The sequence below is a fragment of the Austrofundulus limnaeus genome, unplaced genomic scaffold, assembly GCF_001266775.1.
Source record: "Austrofundulus limnaeus strain Quisiro unplaced genomic scaffold, Austrofundulus_limnaeus-1.0 Scaffold231, whole genome shotgun sequence".
NCBI lineage: Eukaryota > Metazoa > Chordata > Actinopteri > Cyprinodontiformes > Rivulidae > Austrofundulus > Austrofundulus limnaeus.
The window spans coordinates 562415-585921 of NW_013952633.1; the positions used below are offsets into that span (position 1 = coordinate 562415).

Below are 23507 nucleotides of genomic sequence, written 5' to 3' on the forward strand. Positions count from 1 at the left end.
GTGACAAAATATGGAAAAGTTCAAGGGGTATGAATACTTTTGCAAACCACTGTACAAAGCATTGTGGGAAATCAGAACCGTGGCTCAAAGCGACAGTCAGGAAGGATGTACACCTACCCAATAAGTGTGTATATCAGGAAGTTGTGCTGTTGGATAGATCACTTGTGTTGTGATTCATTGACAGCCTTACCTTCTGCTGTTCAAGATAATGATGACTGGTAGATAATTAGTTTTTAGCGGTACTGCATTTTCATTTTAGAAAGTGCAATGTTTTATAATAATTAGTAAGTCTGCAAAAGTGCAAATGAAATATTTGGGTCCGCAATTAGTGGATTTGCGCTTTAGCGGGCTTGTGCCCACCACTGCTAGTTTGTGGATGAACAACAAGAGGCAGCTGGTAAACTTATGTAATTTTCAGAAAAACTGGAATATACTTGAGTATACCATATAATGTCATTCAGGCTAATTTTCACTGTCCAGGATTTAAAGCAGTCTACTTTGTTTCACATCTTTCCACTCAAGAGATTGCCAAAGATACATAACACCTAAGTCTTCATACAAATCCCCAATTATTTGTAGGGAGGGGCAAGACACAAAGGGGTCATTTACTTGAGGGTAACTAAAATAGAAAAGACCTTGGTTTGTCTTTATTGAAATTGAATTGCTGCTTTCCATTAGTGCAGCCCATTGTTTGGCTAACTGACAACAAGCCTGGTGCACAGACGCAGCAGCCAATGTGGAAGCAGATTTATTATGGCCTATAAATCCTCTGCATTGAGAGGGGCATGTTAGACTTTTCCTTAAGAGCAGCGAAGGGAAAAGAACAGCAGAAGTTAATTTGAAAGAGGAAGTAGACAATCACAAAGCCAGAAAATATAGTAAGAAAAGGGGAAATCTGGAGGGGAAGAGGGAAGGTAGTGGTTGTGACAAGAATTAGAAAGAAAAAAAAATCAAAACTGGGGGGGGGTATTGTAAGGGGAAAACTTTAATTAGGTGGTAGATCAAGCTGAATTGATTGACTGAAAGAAGAAAGAGGTGTTCTCATGTAAATTACAGAGAAGCTGGTTTTGTGAGGTGTGGTTAGAATGATGTTACTTATTGCATAAATCAATACAATAAAAAATGTAATATGGCAGTGGTTAGACYATATGGTATTAGTTGAAGTACTTGTTTGTTTATGCTGAAATGTGCTCGGACACTGAATTTTGTTTCAACTACTCTGCTTCCAGAAGCTGAGTATACCTGGAAACAGACATTTATAAAGTCAATCGAATGTCCAAAAACCTCATACATTATGCATGATCTTGTTCTTTCCCAGGCTCCCTCTACATAATCGAACCCCAATTCCCCATTACCCGTTGCCACCATGGCAGGCACGTGGCGTGCCATCAAAAGTTGATAGAGTAGACACTCAAAAGAGACATGGGGGCTAGCAATCAACTCGAGGTTATCTAGAGTCACCAAACCATCCTGTAAAAAGTGTGGCTCTTTAACTGGGACCGATTTGTGGCCCAAGAAACAGCAGATATCAGAGTGAAGATGTTTTTCAGAGCAGAGATTCCAACAGAAAGGGTTCTCCAGGAGCTCTGTGTGGTGGGTCTTAAGGGCTATGAAAGGTGTGTACAGAAAACGAACCTCGAACAACCGCACGTCGTGCAGTTGACCACTTACCACCATACTGGATGCTTAAGGCAGAGCCTGGCCACCTTACAGAGAAAGCTCACTTCAATATATTTTGTCCATGATCTTGTTCTTTCAATCATGAGCCACATCTAATGACCATAGGTGATAGGCATTGACATACCAATGATTTAAAAGATTTGTCATGTGGCTTAGCTCCTTCACCACAGTAGACAGGAGCAATGTCCTCATTACTGCCAACAAGGACATACTGTATATATCACCTCTCGCTCTAACAAAACTCACAGATATTTGAAATCTTCCAATTTAGGACTCACCCCAGCTTGTACAAAACATGTTAAAAATAGTTCCGTCTAGCTAAAGACACAGGTTGTGTCCTCAGCTAAATGTGACCCTGGACCCACCCAGATGAACATATTTGTGTGCTGTTCACATTCTTCCATAATGGTCAGTGTTATTAGTGCAAATTTAGCTTGCTCTGATACCGTATACAGTATATATAATTTAGTAAAATAATGGGCAAGCGTTATAAGTCAGATTTATTGTGATTTAAAGCCACAATTAGCAGTTCTATTAATCGAGCCATGTTTATGAAACTGAGAGCATTCTTGTTGATGCAGGGAAACTGATAAGGAGTAACCACCAAGAAGAATTATCAAGGGAAATGAGAGAGTGAGCTGAGTAGACGTGGAAGATGTGAGCTGGAAATAAGGGACACAATGGAACGCCAAAATGCGAGGCCGAAATATTCAGATAACTAAGAGGGAGAGAAAGAAGTGAGTGAGAGAGAAAAATGCTGAGCATTAGCCACAAACGATTTTTTTTGAAGCATCTGGCTGTAGAACCAACTCATGACTGCTGCCGAGGAGTGATGGGCTTTTTGTCTGGCTAATGTCTAAACCAGACACAGCAGATGCTGTATTGAATTCAGGATTGGGCCAAATTTTAGTGCTCAGCTTTTGAGAGACTCTTCACATATACTGGCCTCAGATGGAAGMACATCCTCTTCCTCTAATGTGTCTGTTAAACAGCTAAAGCTCTAACAAGTTAAGCTAATATAGCATTTTTCATTTTGGGGTTTGTTTTGATATTTGAAGACATTTGGGAAATTAGTGGGATTTCTCCAAACCAGAATTAATAGAATATTTAAAAAGGAAAATTGTTTTGTGATACATGACATCAATACTAATATACTGGAAATGTGTTTGCTTTCTTTAACAGGGAAGCCTTTGGAAAGAAGAAAACTGGTAAGACAGTTTGTTTGTGTGTATCTAATTAGACTTATTTGTTTAGGAGTAGAAGATGGAGAAGATAAAACTATAATGAAGTGTTTTTGTATGTTCATTTTGCTATACTTTTATTATTGCTCATTTTTCCCTTGATAGATATATTATGACTTTACCTCCATCTAGTGGTTAAAATATATACAGGTTTAACAGAAAACCGTTTAGGTCTCTTGAAACTTTTTCCATTAAAGATCTATTCAGTAAAGACTATTTCACTGAAGTTGACCTTATCAAAGTCTGGAATACAAAATAGTTTTTTTTCTCCTACTAAATACATACTCTTCCAGTATTAAGTTCACCAACTGTTCTGAGCTTGCGTCCATGTTACTTTTTTTTTTTCAGTTTTCTTTTCCATTCATTTTCCTTTTCATCAGGGTTTGTGGAGAGAGCGACTACTTTCATAAAGCGAGGTAGTAAACGCACTGTCATGCTTTGCCGTGCTGTGTGTGTAACCTGGTGGGTTGCTGGAGGTCTTTTCCACTTTGTTTTCCCCAGGCTTGAGCTCAGTGGAAGGCTTTGGGCTTGCTTTGGGTCTAGGTTTAATATAGTATATAGTATTTGTGTAGTGTAATTGAGTGCAATTTTTGACGTTTTGGGAGTAAATGAGGAATGTATTGTGATTTTGCTATGCTTCAACATCAGAAACAATTTTGTAGAGGACAGTTCTAAAAAACAATCATTTGTATAATCTCAATAGGAATAAAGTACTAATGCATTATTTAACTTGACTCGTAGACTCATGTTAATGCCTTCCAGTGCTTTTCTAATATATAAAAAATATATTTTGCCATGKTGATATTAACACCTCAAGCTAGATCTTGTAAACTGGTGCAGTGTTACAACCTTAGTTTTATTTTAATTTATGAGGTTTGGGTTTATRTTGTGAAAAGTTAGCATGTGGTTGCTAATTGAGCCTTCCCTTTTTGAAGGTGATTTTTCTCACGCTGTTGATTTGTTGCTAATGGTGGTGGGTTTCAAAGGTTTRCGGTGAAATCATGTCCATGTTGATGATTATATTAACGACTTTCTGAAATCATACTCTTTACTCCCAATCACCATAAATCCCTGTGCTCCACTGTCGGCTCATTATTTCCCCCATGTCATATTTTTAATCACCTACATTAACCTGCTCTTTGTCATGTCTTGTTAATCATATCACAGAAAAGCCTTCGCTCTTTTTTACCTGTGGAAGTTTTTTGTTTTGTTTTGTTTTGTTTTCAAAAAGGATGACCTTTGAATTTTTGAGGTGGTATTTTGTAAAAAGTAAATCTTTAACTCTCTACTGCAATACAGTTTAAGATAGGTGGATAGATGTTGAATAAAATAAATCATTCTGAAGTGAAGTTTTACTACAATTCTTTAAAGAGCACATCAAATCTGACATTCAAAGGTCATATTGTATTTGGTCATTGAGATACAAAAYCTTTAAATGTCAATACCTCAAAAGCACACAGGGTCAGTTTTATCATTTAAATTTAATACCCCTKTAGCCAATATTAGCAGAGATTCTGAGGAAGATAGAGTGAAGGCTTGTTCCTTATTGGTGAGATTTCACTCTCATCCTGCTTGAGAGATGTGGTGGAAGAAAAATAAACTTATTTTATTCTCTCCAGGAGATTCCACGGCTGGAGATCCTCTCCTCCTTGAACAGTATGTGGCAGTTACAGACTATGAGAAGCAGGAGAGCACTGAGATCAGCCTGCATGTGGGTCAGGTTGTGGAAGTCATTGAGAAAAATGAATCTGGTAAGTGCTATATATTTATCCTTATCTTTATATGTTGTTAATATTTCAAACAAAAAAAGGCATTTTAAGAGAAAATATATTTATATTTGTAAATACAGTTACAAACCTGGCTGGAATGCAATCATTTCTGTTATCAGAAAATGTTTTTATGCAGTTCTGCTGGAGGAAATCTTAACAACTTGATGGTTGATCAATTTAATTCTCAAGACACCTTGTAAGTCAATGTGTTTGTATTCTGTTTACTTAGGGTGGTGGTTTGTGAGCTCAGAGGATGCTCAGGGTTGGGTACCTGCCACCTGCCTTGAAGCACAGGATGACCCTGATGACTTCAGTCTTCCAGGAGAAGAAGGTATAATTGCTTTTACAAGTTCAGCAATCCCAGCCAGAAACGATTTCAAAGTTTCTCTCAATCACTGTTATATACCCAAAATGATTTTTGAAGGAATAAACAGAACAAGTAAAACCTTCTGATGCAGCAGCATGGGAAATTAGCAACCCACAGTTAGGAACAGTAAAAACAGTRGCATTTATAGAATTAATTTCTCTATTCCTGGGCACATTCTGCTATCTCCATCACTCTGTTCATTGGGCAACACATCATCACACATTCTGACTAAATCAAACAAATCAATGCTTCTCTTTGCCTTAACTACTTCAAAGAAAACAATACTGATAAGCTGGAAATCAAAAAATAACTAATATTGTACAAAGGAAAAGTTTGCTTGTAGATCTCGTTTCTTTAGAAAACCGTTGYCTCTGTCTGTAAAACAATTTCTGAACCCTCTTCTTGCTCCGTCTTGTCCCTGCTTATTGATTTTTTTACAAATGTAGTACAACTATAACTGTAAGTTGATTTTATTTATTTTTTATTCCCTCTTCCTTCATCTTTTGGACGATCACCTCTGGAAACAGTGCCCAATTAAATGTTTCAGTAAGCGTGTTCAATACTTAATGTTCAATACTTAATGGCGTGTTCAATACTTAATGGCACTTTGTATGTATGGATCACTTGGGTTGTTACCAACATCTGGTGAAAATTTCACGTCATTAGCACCTCTAGTAATATATTTACTGAGAAAAATGGTGACGTGTTCAATACTTATTTTACCTGCTGTATATATATTACACACACACACACACACNCACACACACACACACACACACACACACACGTCTTGCTATAAAGTGAAATAAATAAATAAATAAATAAATTTAAAAAGTAATAGTAGCACATGGTAAAAGGGTGACAAGTCACTGGATCGATCTTGGCTGATAATGGTTTAATTTTAAACATCCTCCAGACAACATGCTGTTTGTAATACTCACTTCCTATTTTGCCCCACTTACTGTGCTGGGATGTCAGTGCCTCGGAGGTTCTGGTCACTGCCAAGGCACGTGGGTCGTCGCAGAACTTTAGGGGATCTTTTCAGCACAGGCTTTGGGCAAGGTGGAGAGCACGCCTTTCTTTCTCCCTCCTATCCTGATTGTGTTTGTGTGTGATTTTACATAAACAACAGCGTGATTGCTTGTTCATGTCAGTGCATGCTTGTATGTTGCATGAGGGATCCAGGCATGTGCATGCATGTGCAGCCAATGCATGCAATGATAATTGTGTACCGATGTTATATAAAATATCATTCATGTGTATAATAAAAAGCAAAATTAACCATTTAAATTATCCAGTAAAACAATTTTATTGTATACTAACTATAATGTTTACATTATAGTTTCATTTTATTATGTTTTTTTTTTTAGTATGTACAATGACATTAATAGAAAACAATGCATTGCTTCTATTACAAGTTTGTCTTTTTGCAGTCAGTATTTTGGAAGAAGTCTCTGTGTTTTTGTTCTGCATTTGTTTCTTTATTCAACAAACTGCTGCTCACCCCTTGCCTTATTAAATAAGGGAAATAATTTATGACTTTATGACTATAAAGAGAAGGTTAAGATGAGAATTTTTTTGTCTTATCATTAGTTTGACATTTTAAGTGCATTCTAATAATAACAACAGTACTCCCAATTATTATTATTTATTTAAATGTGAAGAAAATCACATATTTCATCTTACTTTTAAAAAATGGTAAGTTTTTTTTTGTATCCAAGTCATGTTAAATTTGTTGCTTTGCCTCCCAGCTTTGATCCTGTAACATGCATTTGTGCTACCCCTGTGCACAATAAAGTCACACACTGGAATGTGCATTCTTATGTCTAAAACACCTGTGCTTTTCTTCTAAATATAGAGGAGAAGTATTCTGTGATTTACCCGTACTCTGCCAGGGACCAGGATGAGATTGATCTTGAGAAAGGAATGATTGTTGAGATCATTCAGAAGAATTTGGAAGGCTGGTGGAAGATCAGGTAATTGGATTCTGGGACATCCTAAAAAATTTTTTTTAATTGAAATAGTTTTGCATGCTGAAATTTAATTTAATAAACTTGAAATTCATTTTTAATAAACAGAAAAAGACAGTTTGACTGGTAGAAGACAAACTGACAGCAAATATTAGGAAGYGAAGACTATTACAATATGTAAAACAGTTGTGAGCTCACTTGTTCTTCCTTGTAAATGTATCTCTGTAAGAACCGCTTCGTATCCAGTACYCATCTCATCCACACAGGTACCAGGGCCGTGAGGGCTGGGCCCCAGCTTCCTACCTAAAGAAGGCTGATATTCAAAGCCAGCGGCAGTCAGCAGGTGCTGCTGCTCATGCCAGTACAAACGACCTGGAAGCCTGTTCCAGACAGAATCAGCAAAATAATGCAGCRAGGGATAACCGAGACAACAATCAGAAAGAAAATAGACTTTCTATTTTCTCTGAAAACAACAAAACTAGTAAGTATTTAMTTGCTGCAGGCTGGYTTTTCATTTTATGTCCTAACTATATGAACAGTTTCCATACATTTGACATTTCTATAGGCTACAGTTTTATTGTTTTATTGCCCAAGACTTTATTCAAACGTGAATGAAAATGCTGATTATTTTGTTGCCACATACATTCTTCCCTTCACAGAGGTGGGATTAAGACACAGACCTCCTCCTCGCAGAGACCTTACCATTGTAAGATGTTAACAGCACTCATTGTGTCTCAAAGGAATTGTTCATATAATATAATATAATATAATATAATATAATATAATATAATATAAATTTAACCAATCTTTCTTTCCCACACAGCCACGTGGTACAAACTTGCCCAAGCCACCCATTCCTCCTCAGGTTGAGGAAGAATATTACACCATAGCAGATTTTCAGACCACCATTCCTGATGGGATTAGCTTCCATGCTGGTATCAAAGTGGAGGTAGGTCTGACATGGTCTAAAATTATTTTACAAAATTAAAAAAGTCAAATTAATTTTAATGGAACTTTAACATTATAGATACATTATTTGTATTGATTTCAAAGGACTATATATATACATATATTTTCTTGTTTTACCTTTTCCTTTATTAGGTGATTGAGAAGAATGCAAGCGGTTGGTGGTATATCCAAATAGATGACAAAGAGGGCTGGGCACCTGCCACTTTTATTGATAAGTACAAGAAGACCAGTAATGCCTTGCGACCCAATTTCCTGGCTCCGTTGCCCAATGAGATGGAAAAGTTGAGGCTGGAGGATAGTGATTTCTCAAATGTTTCGGGAACAAATGATATGTGGTCCAAGCCTTTACCAGATGAGCCAACTACAGCCCCTGAGTCCTGCGCCCGGCCTAAGCTTAAAGACTGGAAGTCCAATGCCACCAAGGGGATTTCTGCCTTTTCTGGGCCATTGCCACCAGCCCCAGCAGCTCCTCCAGCTGAGGAGAAACCAGCTTTGCCACCTCGAAGGGAGTCGATCAATAAGAGTTTTGAGTTGGAAGTGGCAGAGAAACCAAAATCTGATCATTCCAAGGCTTTGCCTCCAAAACCCCCAGCACCAGGGGTCATCGTGCCCATTGTTGCACCCAAGACGYCACCCTTTAAACCAGACAAACCATTAGAGATCAAGAAAGATGACAAGAGCAAAGCTCTCCCCCTTCGGAATGAAATGGGTCTTGAATGTGGCCACAAGATTTCTGCCAAAGAGGTGAAGAAGTTTAATCTGAAACCTGTACCCAAACAGCCACCGAAACCTAAATCAGAAGTTCAAGAAGACAAACCAGAAGCTGCTTCCCCTCCAGCATTTATAAAGAGCAAGCCGGGGATCAGACCTAAACCTATCCCAGCTGCCAAACCTGATCCACCAGCAGATGACAACAAAGTGGACATCAGCAATCTGAGAAGCAAGTTAAGGCCATCCAAACCTGCAGATTTGAGTTCAGCATCAGCTGAGGTAAACCCTCAGAGTGATATCCCTGCAGGTAATGATTCCCACCCAAGTTCATCCCCTGGTTCCCCACCTACCCATATTCCTTCCATTAATAATGGTAAGCACTCTAAAGAGCCAAAACTCCCCCCAAAACACACAAATGGTCTTAGTCAGGAAAGATCATCACCCCCTGCAAAACCAGCAGTACCTCCCCACAAAGARCCACCTCAGAGACCTCCCACCACAGCTCCAAAAAGACCACCTCCTCCAAAGAAAACTGACCAATCAAGTCCAACTGAACAAAAGTCCCTTAAAGAATCCCAGGAACTCCCCAAACCTGGACCCCCACAACTCAGCCGGCCTCCTCCCCCAAAACCTAAAGGGTTTGTTCAGCCACCTTCATCCAAAGAGAAAGAGGAGTCCAAGGTGAATAAAGCCCCGGTTCCTCCCAAGCCTCCGCTGAAGAGCGAGAAGCCTGGACCACCAAAGGACAAGCTTCCGCCTTTACTCAAAGATTCAGGTAGGGATGAGATCTATTTAGCTGTGGCAGACTTTGAAGGGGATGAACAAACATCCAGCTTCAAGGTGGGTACAGTGTTTGAGGTTCTTGAAAAGAATAGCAGTGGTTGGTGGTTCTGTAAAAAAGTAGGAGAAGAAGTTGAGGGCTGGATCCCCTCAAACTACCTGAGCAAGAAACCTTAAGTTGTACAAATGCTCTAAAAAATATTAAATGGAAAAATCCGTTACACAATTWAAAAAAATCCAGTTTCTTGTTACACAGGTTGTGTTCTATTTACCTCTGAAGTTGGAACTCAAATCAGTGAATGATGCCACACCCAAATATTGTTCCTGTCGTAAGTCGTGAAATCAGTGGGATTTGCTAAATGTTGTAAGTCATCAGCATCAACAATTAGCAATGCAAGCCCCAAAGTCATTTTCTGCCTTAATTCTTTCAGTCACTGCACTAACATGTTCTCTTATGAGGAGGGTGTACAAGACCTTGTCATTGACAAATAAATGGAAAACAATCTGAGAAGAAGTACAGTTTATTACATGGTGGTCACATTTTGATTTAAAGAGACAGCCTCAAAACAAGTTCATCTGATACACACCTCAGAAAAGGGGTGAAAGAGGGGCTTGTGGAGTTAAAATAATGAGGAATTCAGACCAAATCTTTGCAGTTCCTCTTTATATAGAGCCAAACTGAATGATTTAAATGTGGAAAAAGAAGGATTTAAAGCATGATGTGTCTCCTTTAAGGAACGTCTGATGTTCCTAGTCTGGTTTAAAACCTTTGAAGGTGTTACAGTAAAAATTTATGACTTCAAACTCAAGAGCATAAATGGAACACACACGTAGTTTATTTATATATTTTAAAGGCATTTTTCTTATTTGTTCTGTTTAAAAATGTTTTACCAACTGAACCAGCAATAACTTGACAGTTTCTTTTTTGTTTGTTTTATTTTTTATGTTTACTTATTTTTGGTTTGTTTTACTAGAAATTGTTGGAAACCTTGCTTTTGTGGCTATGTCAGTGTTCGTGTTGCTATTTCTCAGGCCAGACACTAGAAATGCAGTCAGTGTACCTATGCCTTTTATATTATGGTGCCTCAAAATATATGCAAAGTAGATATTAAACTGTATGCAGCTGTAGATGTAGACTTAGTTCAATCGTTTTCACATCCAGACTTACCGTATCACAGGTTTCGAAGTTCAAATATAACTATTCTCTTCAAAGTAGTAGATTCTKCAAAGGCTGCACATGATCCTATTGTGGGTATTTATTGACTTCATCAGAGCTTTCAAGTACCATTAAAATAACTTTCATAMATTTGCTATGTATACATGCAGTCTGCATCTCTAGAGAGCTACATTTGAGTTTTCTGCAATCAGTGTTTTTCCTTAAAGTCTATAATCTAATAATATTAGCAGATTTTCTTTTACCATATGTGCACTTTTAGTCAATTCAGGTGAGGTAAAATGTTTGCACACCCGAAAAAAGAGGGAGGGAAAGAATGCAGCAATGCATTGTTATACTGTATATGTTTTCCCATTCATTCTATTTGCCATATAACTTGTTTATTTTATTGGTACAACATATTCAGATCAATCCTCACTTTGTAATGATGAGATATACAGATCAAAACTATGGGAGTGAAGGAACTTTGTGTGAAAGATTTTTTTAAATGTAAACAGATCATCTCAAGTGGAAAAGAAATTTGTGAAATGTGAATCACAGAGCACTCAACTAAAAATTTGAAGATTTTCATTCGTTTSTGCAATGATTTACAATATTTTAAGTGAACAAACGCTTGAGGTTTGGTGCTCAATATTACAAAGTGATGATCATTGTGTCAAAATATTTTACATCAGTGCTTGACTGGTCTCAAGCATAGTCAGTATAGCAGATTTTTATGAGTCATATCTGAACTGTTGTCTTTGGTCCATCTAGTAGATTTTTTTTCTGAGTACTGAATGGTTTGGATTTGGAATTTTAGAATTGATTTGATAATTAACAGATTTGTTTATGACTATTTCCAAGGAGTGTGTCTATGAAATGAAAAGTATGTCACTTAAAAACATTAAATTAAGCAACTGGTTGCTTTTTTATTATCTAGAAGCTCCATAGTAGCTTTTACAAATGAAAAACCTGACAAGGCTAAAAGCTGTAACTTTGATCTTGTTCTGCTTCTAGTTGCTATAATGTTTCACCAATTTTAAACCATATTTTATACAGAAATGACAGTATGTAACTTACTGGGAAATGTACTCAGAATAATTTTGTCCAAGTGCATTTTCTGTGGCCAAAAGCAGAATGGTACAGTGAACTGTGAGAGCAAACATACTGACTAGTGTTGTCCTTCAGTATTGTAATTGTTTTACTTTTTTGCCAAATACTTTGGTTTACACTGAGTCTGCTTTTGCCTAGTAAAAAAATAAATAAATCAGATTTTTCTTTTAAAATGTGTCTCAATTTGCTTTTATTTTCTGCCAAAATTCAAGCTTTCAATAAATAAGTTTTTTTGAAGCGACATTCTGGGRAACCAATGTAGATAAACCTGTTTGAAGAAAGCTTATTTGTAATTGAACTTAAGCTGGGCTAGGACCAGAGTGCTGAGTCTACAGCGGGTAATATAATCATTACTTTTTTTTGTTTTCCAAAAATCCCACTTTGAATGATTTGAATAATTACTCGAATTTAGTTTTATTGTATGGTTTGCATTGTAGAATATTTCATAAATGTTTATTTTAAGACGGCAAGCCGCAACAAAAAATTCATTAAAATTTTCTTTCTTAAAAAATATATTTTTCTCTGGCTGGGTCCTTTTTAACCAAGATTTGAATGCTTCACTAAAAACTAAATAGTGCTTTAAGAAAAACCCAAAAGTCTTTTGCAACATATTAAAAAATTTCACAACAATTCCATGGTTAGAAAAAAAGGCCTTTTATTGAAGCTATTTACATCAGTGGTTCCTTCTGATACAAATTCATTCACACTCATACCCCCTCCACACAAACATTACGTAAACTGAGGCACAGAGGAAGACATAAAGCCTTAAACATGACAAAAAAAAGAGATGTTCCTTATTTAAATTAAATACTCTTCAGAAAACAAGTGAGACACTAAGCTGTACCAGTTTTGATGCACGTCTTCAGGCCAAACTGCTCTAAACTACTTTCTCTCCACGTGGGAACAAGTTTCAGTAGAGGATTAAACAGCAAACTGAATAGTTGCACAACACTAAAAAGACGTAGACCTTTGGTTCAAATACAATATTGGAAAAAAAGCCCACAAATTATTAGTTTTGAAGGAACAAAAATTCTAAATTGTATTTAAAGTATGATTCTTTGTTAAATGTCACATTTTTTAAATTTATTTTATTGAATTTTTTATATCATTTTCTCTCTCAGTGCAAAGGAAAGCAACCTTTAAGAAAACAAAACCTCTGTAAACCTAGAAGACACATAGAATATTGCACTTTAGTTAACAAGCAGTTATTTACTGCACTTGATATAATAATGGTACACTTAATAGTTTTTTAATCACTCGTACAACATAAACAGTATTATGCTTTGGCTTTGTCAGTTCCCATCCAGTGTAACTGATTATACAGTAAAAAAGAAAAAAAAAAACATCTGCATGACAGAAAATTCCCTTGTTCGATAAAATAAGAGAAGCAAAAATATTTATTACGAAATATCTTAAATTCTAGTTTTGGATTTAACCTTCTTCAAAAAGAAATAGAAAAACTAAAAGCCCATCCTTCATACTAGACAAAGAAATATTTGACTTAATTAAAAGATGTRCAGCCTCTTTCTGAATGTTTTAAATGTGTAATTAATAAATAATTTGGCAGCTATGTAACAKTCATCAGAGTTTATGGATAAAATGAGTCAAACCAAACAAGAATGAGGGGGGAGTCAGTAAATCATGTTTGGAGTAAACAAAAAGTGATTCATTGCTAGTTTAACAGCACTCAATAGTTTTTGTCCTGGTTGTGCATCATTCTAACTATAATGCAGATGTTTCCTAAATACACACTGAAACATAAATTTGGCATGGTTTGATTTTCTAAACAAATAACTGCTTCCTATCATCCACATGCATACCTCGAGGGCATGAAGAAGCAGATTTAAAAAGGGAGAAATGATGCATTCAGGAGCAGAACGGGAGCAGAAAATTAGCAATCCTATTATTTTAAAGAGAAGCTTTCAAACATAAGTTAAAACATAAATATTCACTAATTATGTAGAAATCCAACAGGAGTTCTGTCAATACAGAGAAAACAAATAATGGAGGCAGCAGGCATCTAGAACACACATGCCTGTGTGTGTGTGTGTGTGTGTTGTGGGAAGTAAATACTGTGCATCACTGCAGTATTTGTGTTCATATGGTGGAGGAGTCAAAGTAAGGCACAAACTTGGAGAGTCTCTGAGTAGAGCTGGGGTCCGAACAGTCACAACTCTCACTCATCCTGAAGAAAGCCTCCTGGTCTTTTTTCTTAACATCAAGCTCGTATTCAATAGCCTGGAGGGGAGGGAAAAAAAATTAAATTTAATATTATTTCACTGAAACACCGTTTAAAATAAACATTCTTTACAAGGTTTATTGTAAGTTAAAGGTAAGAATGGGAAGAAGTTGTCCGACACCCTGGTTTAAAAAAAAAAAGCCCCCAGTGGCGTCTGGAAATGTCCATAAACATTTAAAGGTAGCCTGGTAAAAACCAGACCCTTGTCCTTCACTTTGCTTCATACAGAGGGTCTGTACTCGCGGTCATAGAGAAGTGACTGCTGCTGGAGGTGTGGCCTCTGCTGAAGTGTGTGTGTGTGTGTGTGTGTGTGTGTGTGTGTGTGTGTCACTGGCTAAGCTAAGAAGCTAACCGGAAATTGCGTGTGCTGTAAACAACCCTACTGAGAGGAGAGAAGTACCGAGCCGAACGAGACGACTAAATGAGAGCTGCTGCTTTGTCAGACAAATTTTATTTAATTTGGAAGCCTCATCAACACAGACTGGCTTCATTCACTCCCTCCACTGCCGTATGCTAAACTAACTAGCAGACACTGCGCAGAAAATTGACGTCGTTCAAAACTCCTTCTGTTTGCTGATTGGCCCAGGTAAAATAAACAACAAGCAGACACTGTACAGAAAATCAACGTTCTGTTCTGATTGGTTTGGCTAAAAATCTGCCAGYGAAATCCTTGTCAATGGGAGAAGTCCCAGACGGAGCAGTGAAGGGAAACTAGAATTGAGCAGAACTGCGTAGGAAGGCAAGGGCCAGGCTAATTTAAAGGCAGAAACTGCACCATTTTTGCCCACCAGTGGAACAAAGACTAATTTCTAGATTTGGTTTTATGCATATTACATGTAATAGTAATGGAATGTATTGAAATGAGCACCTTCTTTCGGATCCTCAGCTCGTCCTTCCACTCCTTCATCAGCTGGTTGTGTTGCTCATCCAAATGTTTGAGCCTCTGAGTCTCATTCTCAACCAGCATGTGACATTTTTCATTCTAAAAGAGGAAATATATATAACACATATAAGCATGTTCCATAATCTGCAGTAACAGGCCAAACTGAAGAGCTTTGACTCGTTCACCTGCATCTGCTTCAGCTCTCTGATGTTGCCTTCACACTGACCAATCAGCTCTCGCATCTGGTTTTCATGCTTTTGCAGTTGAAACTGTCTTTCTGCCTTTTGCCGCTTTTCCTCCTGCAGAGAAAACTGGAAGAAAAAAAAAACACAGGGAGTCGTTATGAAATAAAAATTAACCTATTGTTAATTATAGAGGAGGGAAAAAAAGAGATTCATCCAACCTCTTTGATTTTCTTTTTGTCATCTGAGGAGTTCCCTGTTGAGTTGATATGGAGGCTCTTCTTGAACATGGCTAAGCGAGTCTTTGCCTCACTGCGCTGAATCTTAGGCAGTCGGTTCTTCTCCTGCTGCTGCCGAGATTTCAGGATCTCGATCATTCGCTGATTGTAGCGCTGCATCTGTTCGGTTTCCTGCAGAGGCCCAGAAAACAGAAGATGTTTAACCTGTACTTGGGAAAACRGCAACTATTATTGTGACTCAGACTTGATTTTAACAGTGGATAATGTACTGTACCTTCTCATGCTTCTTTAGAAGTAAATGTCTCTGCAGGAAGTACTGATCCTTCAATTGCTGCTTCATTAACTGGTGCTTCTCATAAAGATGGTTCTCCTCCATGCTCCATGATGCAGACTCACGTGCTAATCAGTTGCCCAAATACAAAAAAAAAAAAAAAAATGCAACAATCTTGTATAATTATCACACAAAAATGGGTTGGTGGTGGCAACAAAGGAAAAAAAGCTTGAGGGTCAAGTCAGTGGTGACGTTCAGATACTGTACCTCTGATGAATTCTTGCTTCTTGTTGAGGCAATCCCTCTCCATTTCTGCGATGTCTCTCTTGTTGTTTGCAATCATATTTTTCAGTGTTGTGTTCAGGTAATCCCTCTGAGCTGCTAAAAATGTCTCCTCCTGAAAAGCACAGCAAAGAGGAAGGTGAGGATGGGAAGTCCAATTAAGAAAAATATATAGCATTCTTAAAACTGAAGAATGGAACACGCTGGGCTCATTTAGGTTCAGTTAGTAGGAAAAAACATGAACTTAGGTGCACATTGACCAGCCAACAAACCTGTTTTGACTTGTCTTCTTGAAAAGTCAACATCATCTGTTTCATGGTCTCTTTCCGTTGGTTTCGCGGCAACTTATCAACTGACTGTTTCACCTAAAATCACAAATCAGGTGAGAACACAACGGTGCAGTGTTTGTGTCTTCTCATGCTCTGCAGTTTATCGCCACTGACTGACAACACCATAAAGAGTATAAAAGACATGGTTTATCACACAAAGTTTCAAATGTACCTCTTTCTTCTTATGTTTTAACTGCTCCAGGAACTTATGGTAGTCTCTCTCCTGCTCGGCCTTGATGCGCTTGGTCTCTTCCTTGAGTTTAACGTTGTGGTCTGCCTCCATTTTCTCAATAGTCTGCTTATGGGTCTTCTCCATGTTTTCTAGCTCCGTATCATGCTGCTTCTTTTTGGCCTGAGACACACAAATGGGGAAGATATTAAAAACAAATGATTTCAACACTCATGTTGAGAACAATTTTAAACTACAGGCTCCAAATTAAAGTGACATCAACAAACTGCTGGGGATATCAGTTAAACCTGAATGTAATATAATTAAGACGTCCTTTAAGTGTCAACTCACATTCATTTCCTGATCGAAGCGTTTCAGCATTTGTTCTTTCTGGGATTCCAGTTTGGCGTGCAGATCAGCCTGATTTCGTTGCTCTTCCTTCTGCAGCAGACGAAGCTCCCGCAGCTCCTGCCGTCTAAACACGCACACAAAACATATTTAAAAACACATTTCTATACAGTCATTATTTTTGAGAAGCAAACCAATAATTTAACTTAAAGTTTATAGATAAATTTATGTGTCAAAACAATGAGAAAAGATCTATTTAAAGCAATGTTTTGTGGAAATGTCAGGGCATGTTGAAGGTAAGGAGATGGGAATAAATCTTGAGCATGGTATGTTTTCTTTGCTGTATTTTTGTAAAGTTTGGGAACCAAATCTGCATCAAATCTGGTCAAATTGAGTCTCRTATGGTTTTACAAGAACTACACACCTGCAGATTTTCACTGCAGTCATGCATACAGTTTATATTCTCACCACTAGGTGGCACACGTGTGTTTAGAACTATTTGCCAGAAGAATAGCAATATATAGGCCTTTTTTTAATAAGTGTTTTTTCCTTCTGATCTCAAAGGCGTGCAGCTTTAAAAAACTGTGTGCCTTAAATACTAGGAAGAAAAAAAATCATCCATGAGCTACTTGTGACACTGCAGTCTGAACAGTCTGTGCTAAGAATTTAGAAAAGTTGCTCATGACAACTCAGAGCATCCATATCAACTTGCATTCATCCAGATGGGTATCACTTATACAGATTATGCAATTGTTGAAATATTTGTGTCATAAGCATATGTGTAAATAAATACCTCAGAAATCTCATCTCCTCATCTTTCTTCTCATCATCCCGAATGATTTTGGAGGTGGTCACACTCACTTCCACGCCATCAACGACAAACTTCCTCGTCCGCTTTAGAGTCTTACTGGAAAAGGCCTGATTGGAGCACAGAGAGGAGTAAGTTCTCGAGGTTCAGGCATTCGTTTATACCTGCATTTTACACTTTTCCATCTGTTTAATAAGTCTGACAAATCCAGGCATCAATTTCCATATTTGTCCAAATTTAGTGACGTTATCCACAAAAAACAAACACACAAAAAAACAYAAGCATTATTGTAACCAAGACGTGTTTAAGAAAGCTGAAACTAAAATAATTTAACTTAAAGTAGCTCTCAAGTTGTTTGAGTTTTTGACTCCATATGTTGTTTTATCATCATGTGGAAACACAGCCTGCTTGGATGTATGTGCTCACACTATATAATGTTCCTGTTGGTCAAGTTTATTTCTAATGAGTAGTGAACAAGTAGAATCTTAAAAGTGCAGGAAGTAACTAAAAATATAATGTCATCTACTAAACTTCTTTTTCCCACTTTTTGCTTAAACCTGTATTTCTCCAGCAGAACCAGGAACTAATGATTTCACTTTTGGGCTTCAGATAATGAAACAAACCTGGATTAGGAGTTATAAAGGGGGAAAAAAATGTATACTAATGTATTGATGTCATCCTTTGTTTACAATGAAATGTTAATGAGTCATGGAGTGACCCCACCTTGTGACTGAACAGAAACTGTTGTCATGACTGACCACGTACTGCTTACAGTATGTTGTCTTCTTACCTCAGCTTTAATCAGAATCAGTAGACAATGGTAACAGAAATGAAAGGAGAGGGTTTATGATTTTCTTTAAAGGATATGCCATGGTGAGGTAAAAGTAGTCCCTGCTCCAATGAAAACTTTCAGAAAGGCTAGAAAACGATTGATAAAAATCTATTTGAACAGGGTGTAGCTCTTTGGGAGCAAACACATACAGAAATGAGAGTTGTTTGGTTGATTCAAGATTTTTACAGTACTGTATGAGGGCTGGAGAAAGGAAAACAAGCTTAAATATCGAGGAAACACTTTTCCATACAGAGGACAGTCGGAGCGCTTTGTTACAGCTACTGTTCACTGACAGCTGAGCAAACAGTCTCCTGTGAGACTCCTGTAACAAATGACAGCTAGTGAATGCTGCTTTTGCACCTTTCTCTGTTGTATATTTGTTCTCCACCACAGCAAACACATTTTCATTGCCAGAAAAACTCGTGTTTCTTGTGTGTCATAAAAAACACACAGACACTATCTTCGAAGGATCAGCTGACTACTCTTCCCTGAGGGTGTTAGAAAACCAAGAAATGCATGAACCACCTCTGTATATATCCATTCCAAACTGCACATCTACAAAAAATGTAAATAAAAAGGTGCACAGGACTAAAAAGTAGCCAGCAGCTGGCAAAATATCCCTTGTAAAATCTCCAATTTGCTGCATTTTCACCAGATACTTTGCTACAGCCCAGTTCTACTGGGAAGTGGTAATTTCCCACTTACAAGTGGGAAATTATAATAGGAGTAATATTGCCCCCCGTACTTCACGTACGGGGGGCAAAAACATGGGTGTGCCATGGGATCCCCAGTTTCTCCTATTGTTGCAAACCTGTACATGGAGGAAGTGAAAAAGAGAGCCTTGATGTCCTTTTCAGGGGTGCCACCGAGCCATTGATTCAGATATGTTGACGACAGCTGGGTTAAAATTAAAGCCCAGGAAGTCCAACATTTCACTGATCACATCAACTCTGTGGATGAATATATTAAGTTCACACRAGAGGATGTAAAAAATGGCAGGTTGGCGTTCCTGGATTGAGATGTCTCGGTTTCGGATGGAGGACGGTTGGAAACTGGCGTATATCGTAAGCCCACCCACACAGACCAATATTTGCGTTTTGACTCCCACCACCCACTGGAACACAAGTTAGGAGTGATCAGGACTCTGTACCACAGAGCAGACAGTGTCCCTACAAACCCAGGAGCCAGGGAGAAAGAGAAATCACACACACGACGGGCCCTGGTGCAGTGTGGTTATCCTGACTGGGCTTTCCTGAAAGCAGACAGGAAACACAGACAGGATTCCATGCAACCTTCAGGTGAAAATGAAGACCCCAAACCCAGACCCAAACCAGTGGTTATTCCATATGTTGCGGGTGTTTCGGAGAAACTGAGACGTTTATTTTCTAAAGATGATGTCCCAGTGACTTTCAAACCCCAAAACACATTACGGCAAAGGCTGGTTCACCCCAAAGATCCGGTGCCCCGGCACAAACAGAGCAATGTTGTATATGCTGTTAAGTGCCAGGAGGACTGCGACCAGTTATATATCAGGGAAACAAAGCAGCCACTGTTCAAAAGAATGTCCCAACACAGACGAGCTACGTCTAATGGCCAGAACTCTGCAGTTTTCACTCATTTTCAGGCCAGCGGTCACTCTTTCAGAGATGAGGATGTTCTCATTCTTGATAGAGAGGAACGTTGGTTTGAGAGAGGAGTAAAAGAAGCCATTTTTGTGAAGAAAGACCGTCCATCATTAAACAGAGGTGGAGGCCTCCGTTTTCAGTTGTCCCCCTCCTACAGCACGGCTATTGCCAGTATCACTCCACCCCCTGTTAACAATAAGTGTTAATTAGGTGTCAACGATAGCCATGTGATGTGAGTATCAGTCACATGGAGGCAGGGCTTAAAAGCCTGAATTTTGCCTGAAACTCTCAGACTGAAGAAGTTTTTTGTAGGAGAGACGAAACGTTTCATTAGAGAAGAACCAGTCCAGAAGACCTATACAATTTTTTTCTTTTCCACTTACAAGTTGTAAATTTCAACTAAAAATGCCCCTCCAGAGGGAATCCTCCATCAGAAAGTCAAGATGGCAGCTACTCATCACAACTCAGTGAGTAAAAGGTCTTACTTTTTCTTTTAGTAGTATTTCTGTATTTTTTTAATCAGTCAAACAGAATGTCTCAGTGTTTACATGAGGGCATGTTAAAACACTGGTTCTATGCACAAAATACCACATAGAGCTCAGTTATTGTTTGTCTGCTGTGCTTAGCCTTGGTGAGGACCGTTTAGTGGTTAGTCAAAGTTAAATATGAAATGTCAACATGAGGGCCACCATAATGCTCATGTACTCCTCTGAAAAGGAGTTTGACACTCCTGAAATCATTTGGTATTAGACAAAAAAGAAGAAAAAGAAACAGTAGATCAGAATTCAAAACTGAGCAGACTACTCTAGTAAAATTAAAGTTCCACAAACAGACATGACTTCATGCAGTCAGTGGGATTTCAATCAGTCTGTCACATTGCCTCCAGAAGCTACTGAGTGACAATGAGCTGAATAGAAACTTCTATTCACAACAGTGAACGAGCAACTGTGCCCTCACAAAGGACACTATTGGTCTCGATGAATGGAACTTGTTACAYATTTGGCTTCTCTATCTTCCATTCCTCATTAAAGGGGCAATATCATGTAAAATCTACKTTTTTGAGTTTTATATCGTATTAYATTATACTCGCATAAAAACATGCCCAAAGCCTTGCTCTGACTCATTCATGCATGTTTGAGAAATCCTGCAGCATTTTTAGGAAGCCATGCTGAGGAGCAAAACGACRGGTGGGGACCAGAAACGCCTTTTGGGACCAGAAACGCCTCTGGGACGTGTCTTTAAGCCGAACTTCCTCAAGGCGGAGCGCCTCCCCCCTCCTCCTCCCCCTCCCCACACACCCTGCCCATGACTCCTGCAGGCTCTCGGGTGAAACTGAAAGTGAAACTGAAACTGTCTGCTGAGCTCCTACAGTAACTACTTCTTACGAAGCTCTTTTCAGATTCAAAATACCTTTGAGGAAATGTATTTTCAGATGCCAAGTAAACCGCATCATGGCACCTCCCCCCCTCGCTAGCACCAACACCCACCCTCCCGCACCGAAATGGGCAGAAGTGGAAGGTGGTTCTTAAAGAGACAGAAGCCAATTTCAAGGCATTTAGAAGAGGAAGTGATGAGAAGATAAGTTTATTTTCTATTTAGACATAAAAACATCATTTTAATAACAACTAAATATGACATAGAAACTTTATTATGGTATAGAATTTAAATGTATGCCTAAGAAACRCATAATATTGCCCCTTTAAGACTGTCAGGGATAAATTGTTCAACTAAAGTAAATTGATCTCTGTAATTTAGATTAAACATATTCAAACTTTAATACACACCAAAAACTGGATTTCTCTGTTTCGTTTTTTCTAGTGTGTAATATGTGGTGTAAAGCTAAAAGGAGACAGGCAATCCTCTGTCAGACTGTTAACACCCACACCCCAAAACAACACAAGGCTGTTTCAGTCTTCAGTGGGTGCAGAGAAGCAGTTTTTTCCAAGGTGGGGTTTTCCTTTCGATGCACTCAGCTGCCTTTCTGTCTTAAGCACTAAAAAAACCAGTTCGGTTTTGCCAAAAAAGTTTGTAACAATTTTTTCATTTAAGGAATTTTTCAAGATTTTTTTTTGTCTCCATCAACTATTAAACATATTTTTTGTTTYTTTCTCTTCACTAACAAATGACAACTTTTTTTTGTATTGACAAGAGCACAGTTTGCTCCAAGAGGTCTCACCCTTGCAGACACGGAGACGGGCTCTGTGCTGAGTGCCATTAGCTCTGATGCAAGGCTGCCTGTRTGCTTGTACACTTTGTTGTTACTCCTTCCATTCAGAAGAGGCGAGTTGGACCCAGAGTTTCCTTCCAYTGATGCTCGCTCCGCAGTGCCCTTACTTTTGTTGTCATTTGGGCCCCGTCTGGCCAYGGGTACTGGTGTGGTAGCGAAGGASGGCGTGGGAGTAGGCGCGGGAGTGACAGAACGACTCGAGTTTGGAGACGGCCATTCCATTTGACTCCCAGAGTTGCTTTCATCCTCTGTCAAATGATCTATGGTGGCACTAACACRTTTTGACTTCTCACTTTCAGGGAGAGATTGTGACCTTTTAGTAGCTTCTGGAGTCTCTACAACAAACTTGGTGGGGAAAAAAAGATTGATCATTATTTCAAAATATGCACACCTGTAAAAAAATACATTAAAAAACGAAAAGCACCTTTTCGTCCTCCAGTGTTGGGGTAGTCTTCCCATCTTCAATACCTGAATCTGAACTGAAAGTCTTAGTCGAAGCTTCACTCTCAGATTTCTCCACCTCAAGAACACCCTCATCAATCAGCCTGTCGCCCACCTCCTCTGAATCTCCTTGAAAGTGAATTTGGCGTGACGGAGAACCAGGAAGTCCCATGACTGAGTGTAGATGGTCATCTGGGGGTGACTCTGACTGAGCCCCTCTCCTGGGGAAAGGCGTCGGGGAAGTTGAGCAGGGTGTGGTGGGGCTTGAGATRTCTGGGGACTGGTCTCCCTCCAAACTGGTCTGACTTCGATGACATGGCTCCTTGTCTGGAGACTGAAGGAACAGGGAGGCATTGTTATGCACTTCTTGCGTGACAAAACATTAGAAGTTTGAAGGCTTTCAGTCATGGGTGTCCTCCCAAATGTTAATGTATTCAACCTTTGCTTTTGGCCCAAACACTAATGGAAGTTGTTAAAGCCTTCCAATTCCAGTGAAGTAACTTAATCTTTGTCAAAATGGAATGTGTTCAGTCCCGTTTCRTTTGGATAGCAACTACAAATGTGACTGAGATGGCAGTCTAAATGACAGTCCTAATATTTACCATTACAAAAATGTTACAGTACCAGTTACTATAAAACAGACAAGCATTTATGTTTAACATGCATTAATCTATTTCATACATTTTTTAAGTTGAAAGTAGGCATCTTAGGGCATTTATATTATATAATATGTTTGATTATAACTTATTCAGAGATTGGATCTGCGTCAAGCCTCAGGGTTCTTTTCTTTCTAGGCAATTGTAGTCTAYGAATAATTAACGGTTTTATTAATGGTTCAAAACCAAACAAACTGGCTTCATAAATCAGTCATCAGTAGTC

The 23507-nt window shown here is 38.5% G+C and overlaps 2 protein-coding genes across 5 annotated transcripts in view; one reads left to right on the top strand and one right to left on the bottom strand.

Moving 5' to 3' along the window:
* Positions 1-10099, top strand: part of sh3pxd2b (SH3 and PX domains 2B) — a 32266-nt gene extending 22167 nt beyond the window's left edge. Inside the window, exons 6-15 of one of the 4 annotated variants that reach the window (XM_014019789.1) lie at positions 2863-2888; positions 3302-3337; positions 4541-4672; positions 4920-5021; positions 6036-6119; positions 6916-7033; positions 7294-7508; positions 7687-7733; positions 7851-7976; positions 8129-10099. In XM_014019789.1, the coding sequence (XP_013875243.1) occupies positions 2863-2888; positions 3302-3337; positions 4541-4672; positions 4920-5021; positions 6036-6119; positions 6916-7033; positions 7294-7508; positions 7687-7733; positions 7851-7976; positions 8129-9664 (2422 nt within the window). In that variant the 3' untranslated portion in view covers positions 9665-10099. The remainder of the gene's footprint in view (positions 1-2862; positions 2889-3301; positions 3338-4540; positions 4673-4919; positions 5022-6035; positions 6120-6915; positions 7034-7293; positions 7509-7686; positions 7734-7850; positions 7977-8128) is intronic. The other 3 variants (XM_014019790.1, XM_014019792.1, XM_014019793.1) reach the window with 3 other exon arrangements.
* Positions 10100-12391: 2292 nt separating this feature from the next.
* The window catches only part of stk10 (serine/threonine kinase 10), a gene marked incomplete at its 5' end in the record, with an annotated part of 43865 nt that continues 32749 nt past the window's right edge, over positions 12392-23507 (bottom strand). Inside the window, 12 exon segments of the mRNA XM_014019794.1 lie at positions 12392-13991; positions 14861-14974; positions 15061-15186; positions 15279-15467; positions 15571-15695; positions 15835-15964; positions 16122-16214; positions 16351-16530; positions 16699-16822; positions 17489-17613; positions 22137-22532; positions 22612-22962. Of these exon segments, the coding sequence (XP_013875248.1) occupies positions 13851-13991; positions 14861-14974; positions 15061-15186; positions 15279-15467; positions 15571-15695; positions 15835-15964; positions 16122-16214; positions 16351-16530; positions 16699-16822; positions 17489-17613; positions 22137-22532; positions 22612-22962 (2094 nt within the window). The 3' untranslated portion in view covers positions 12392-13850.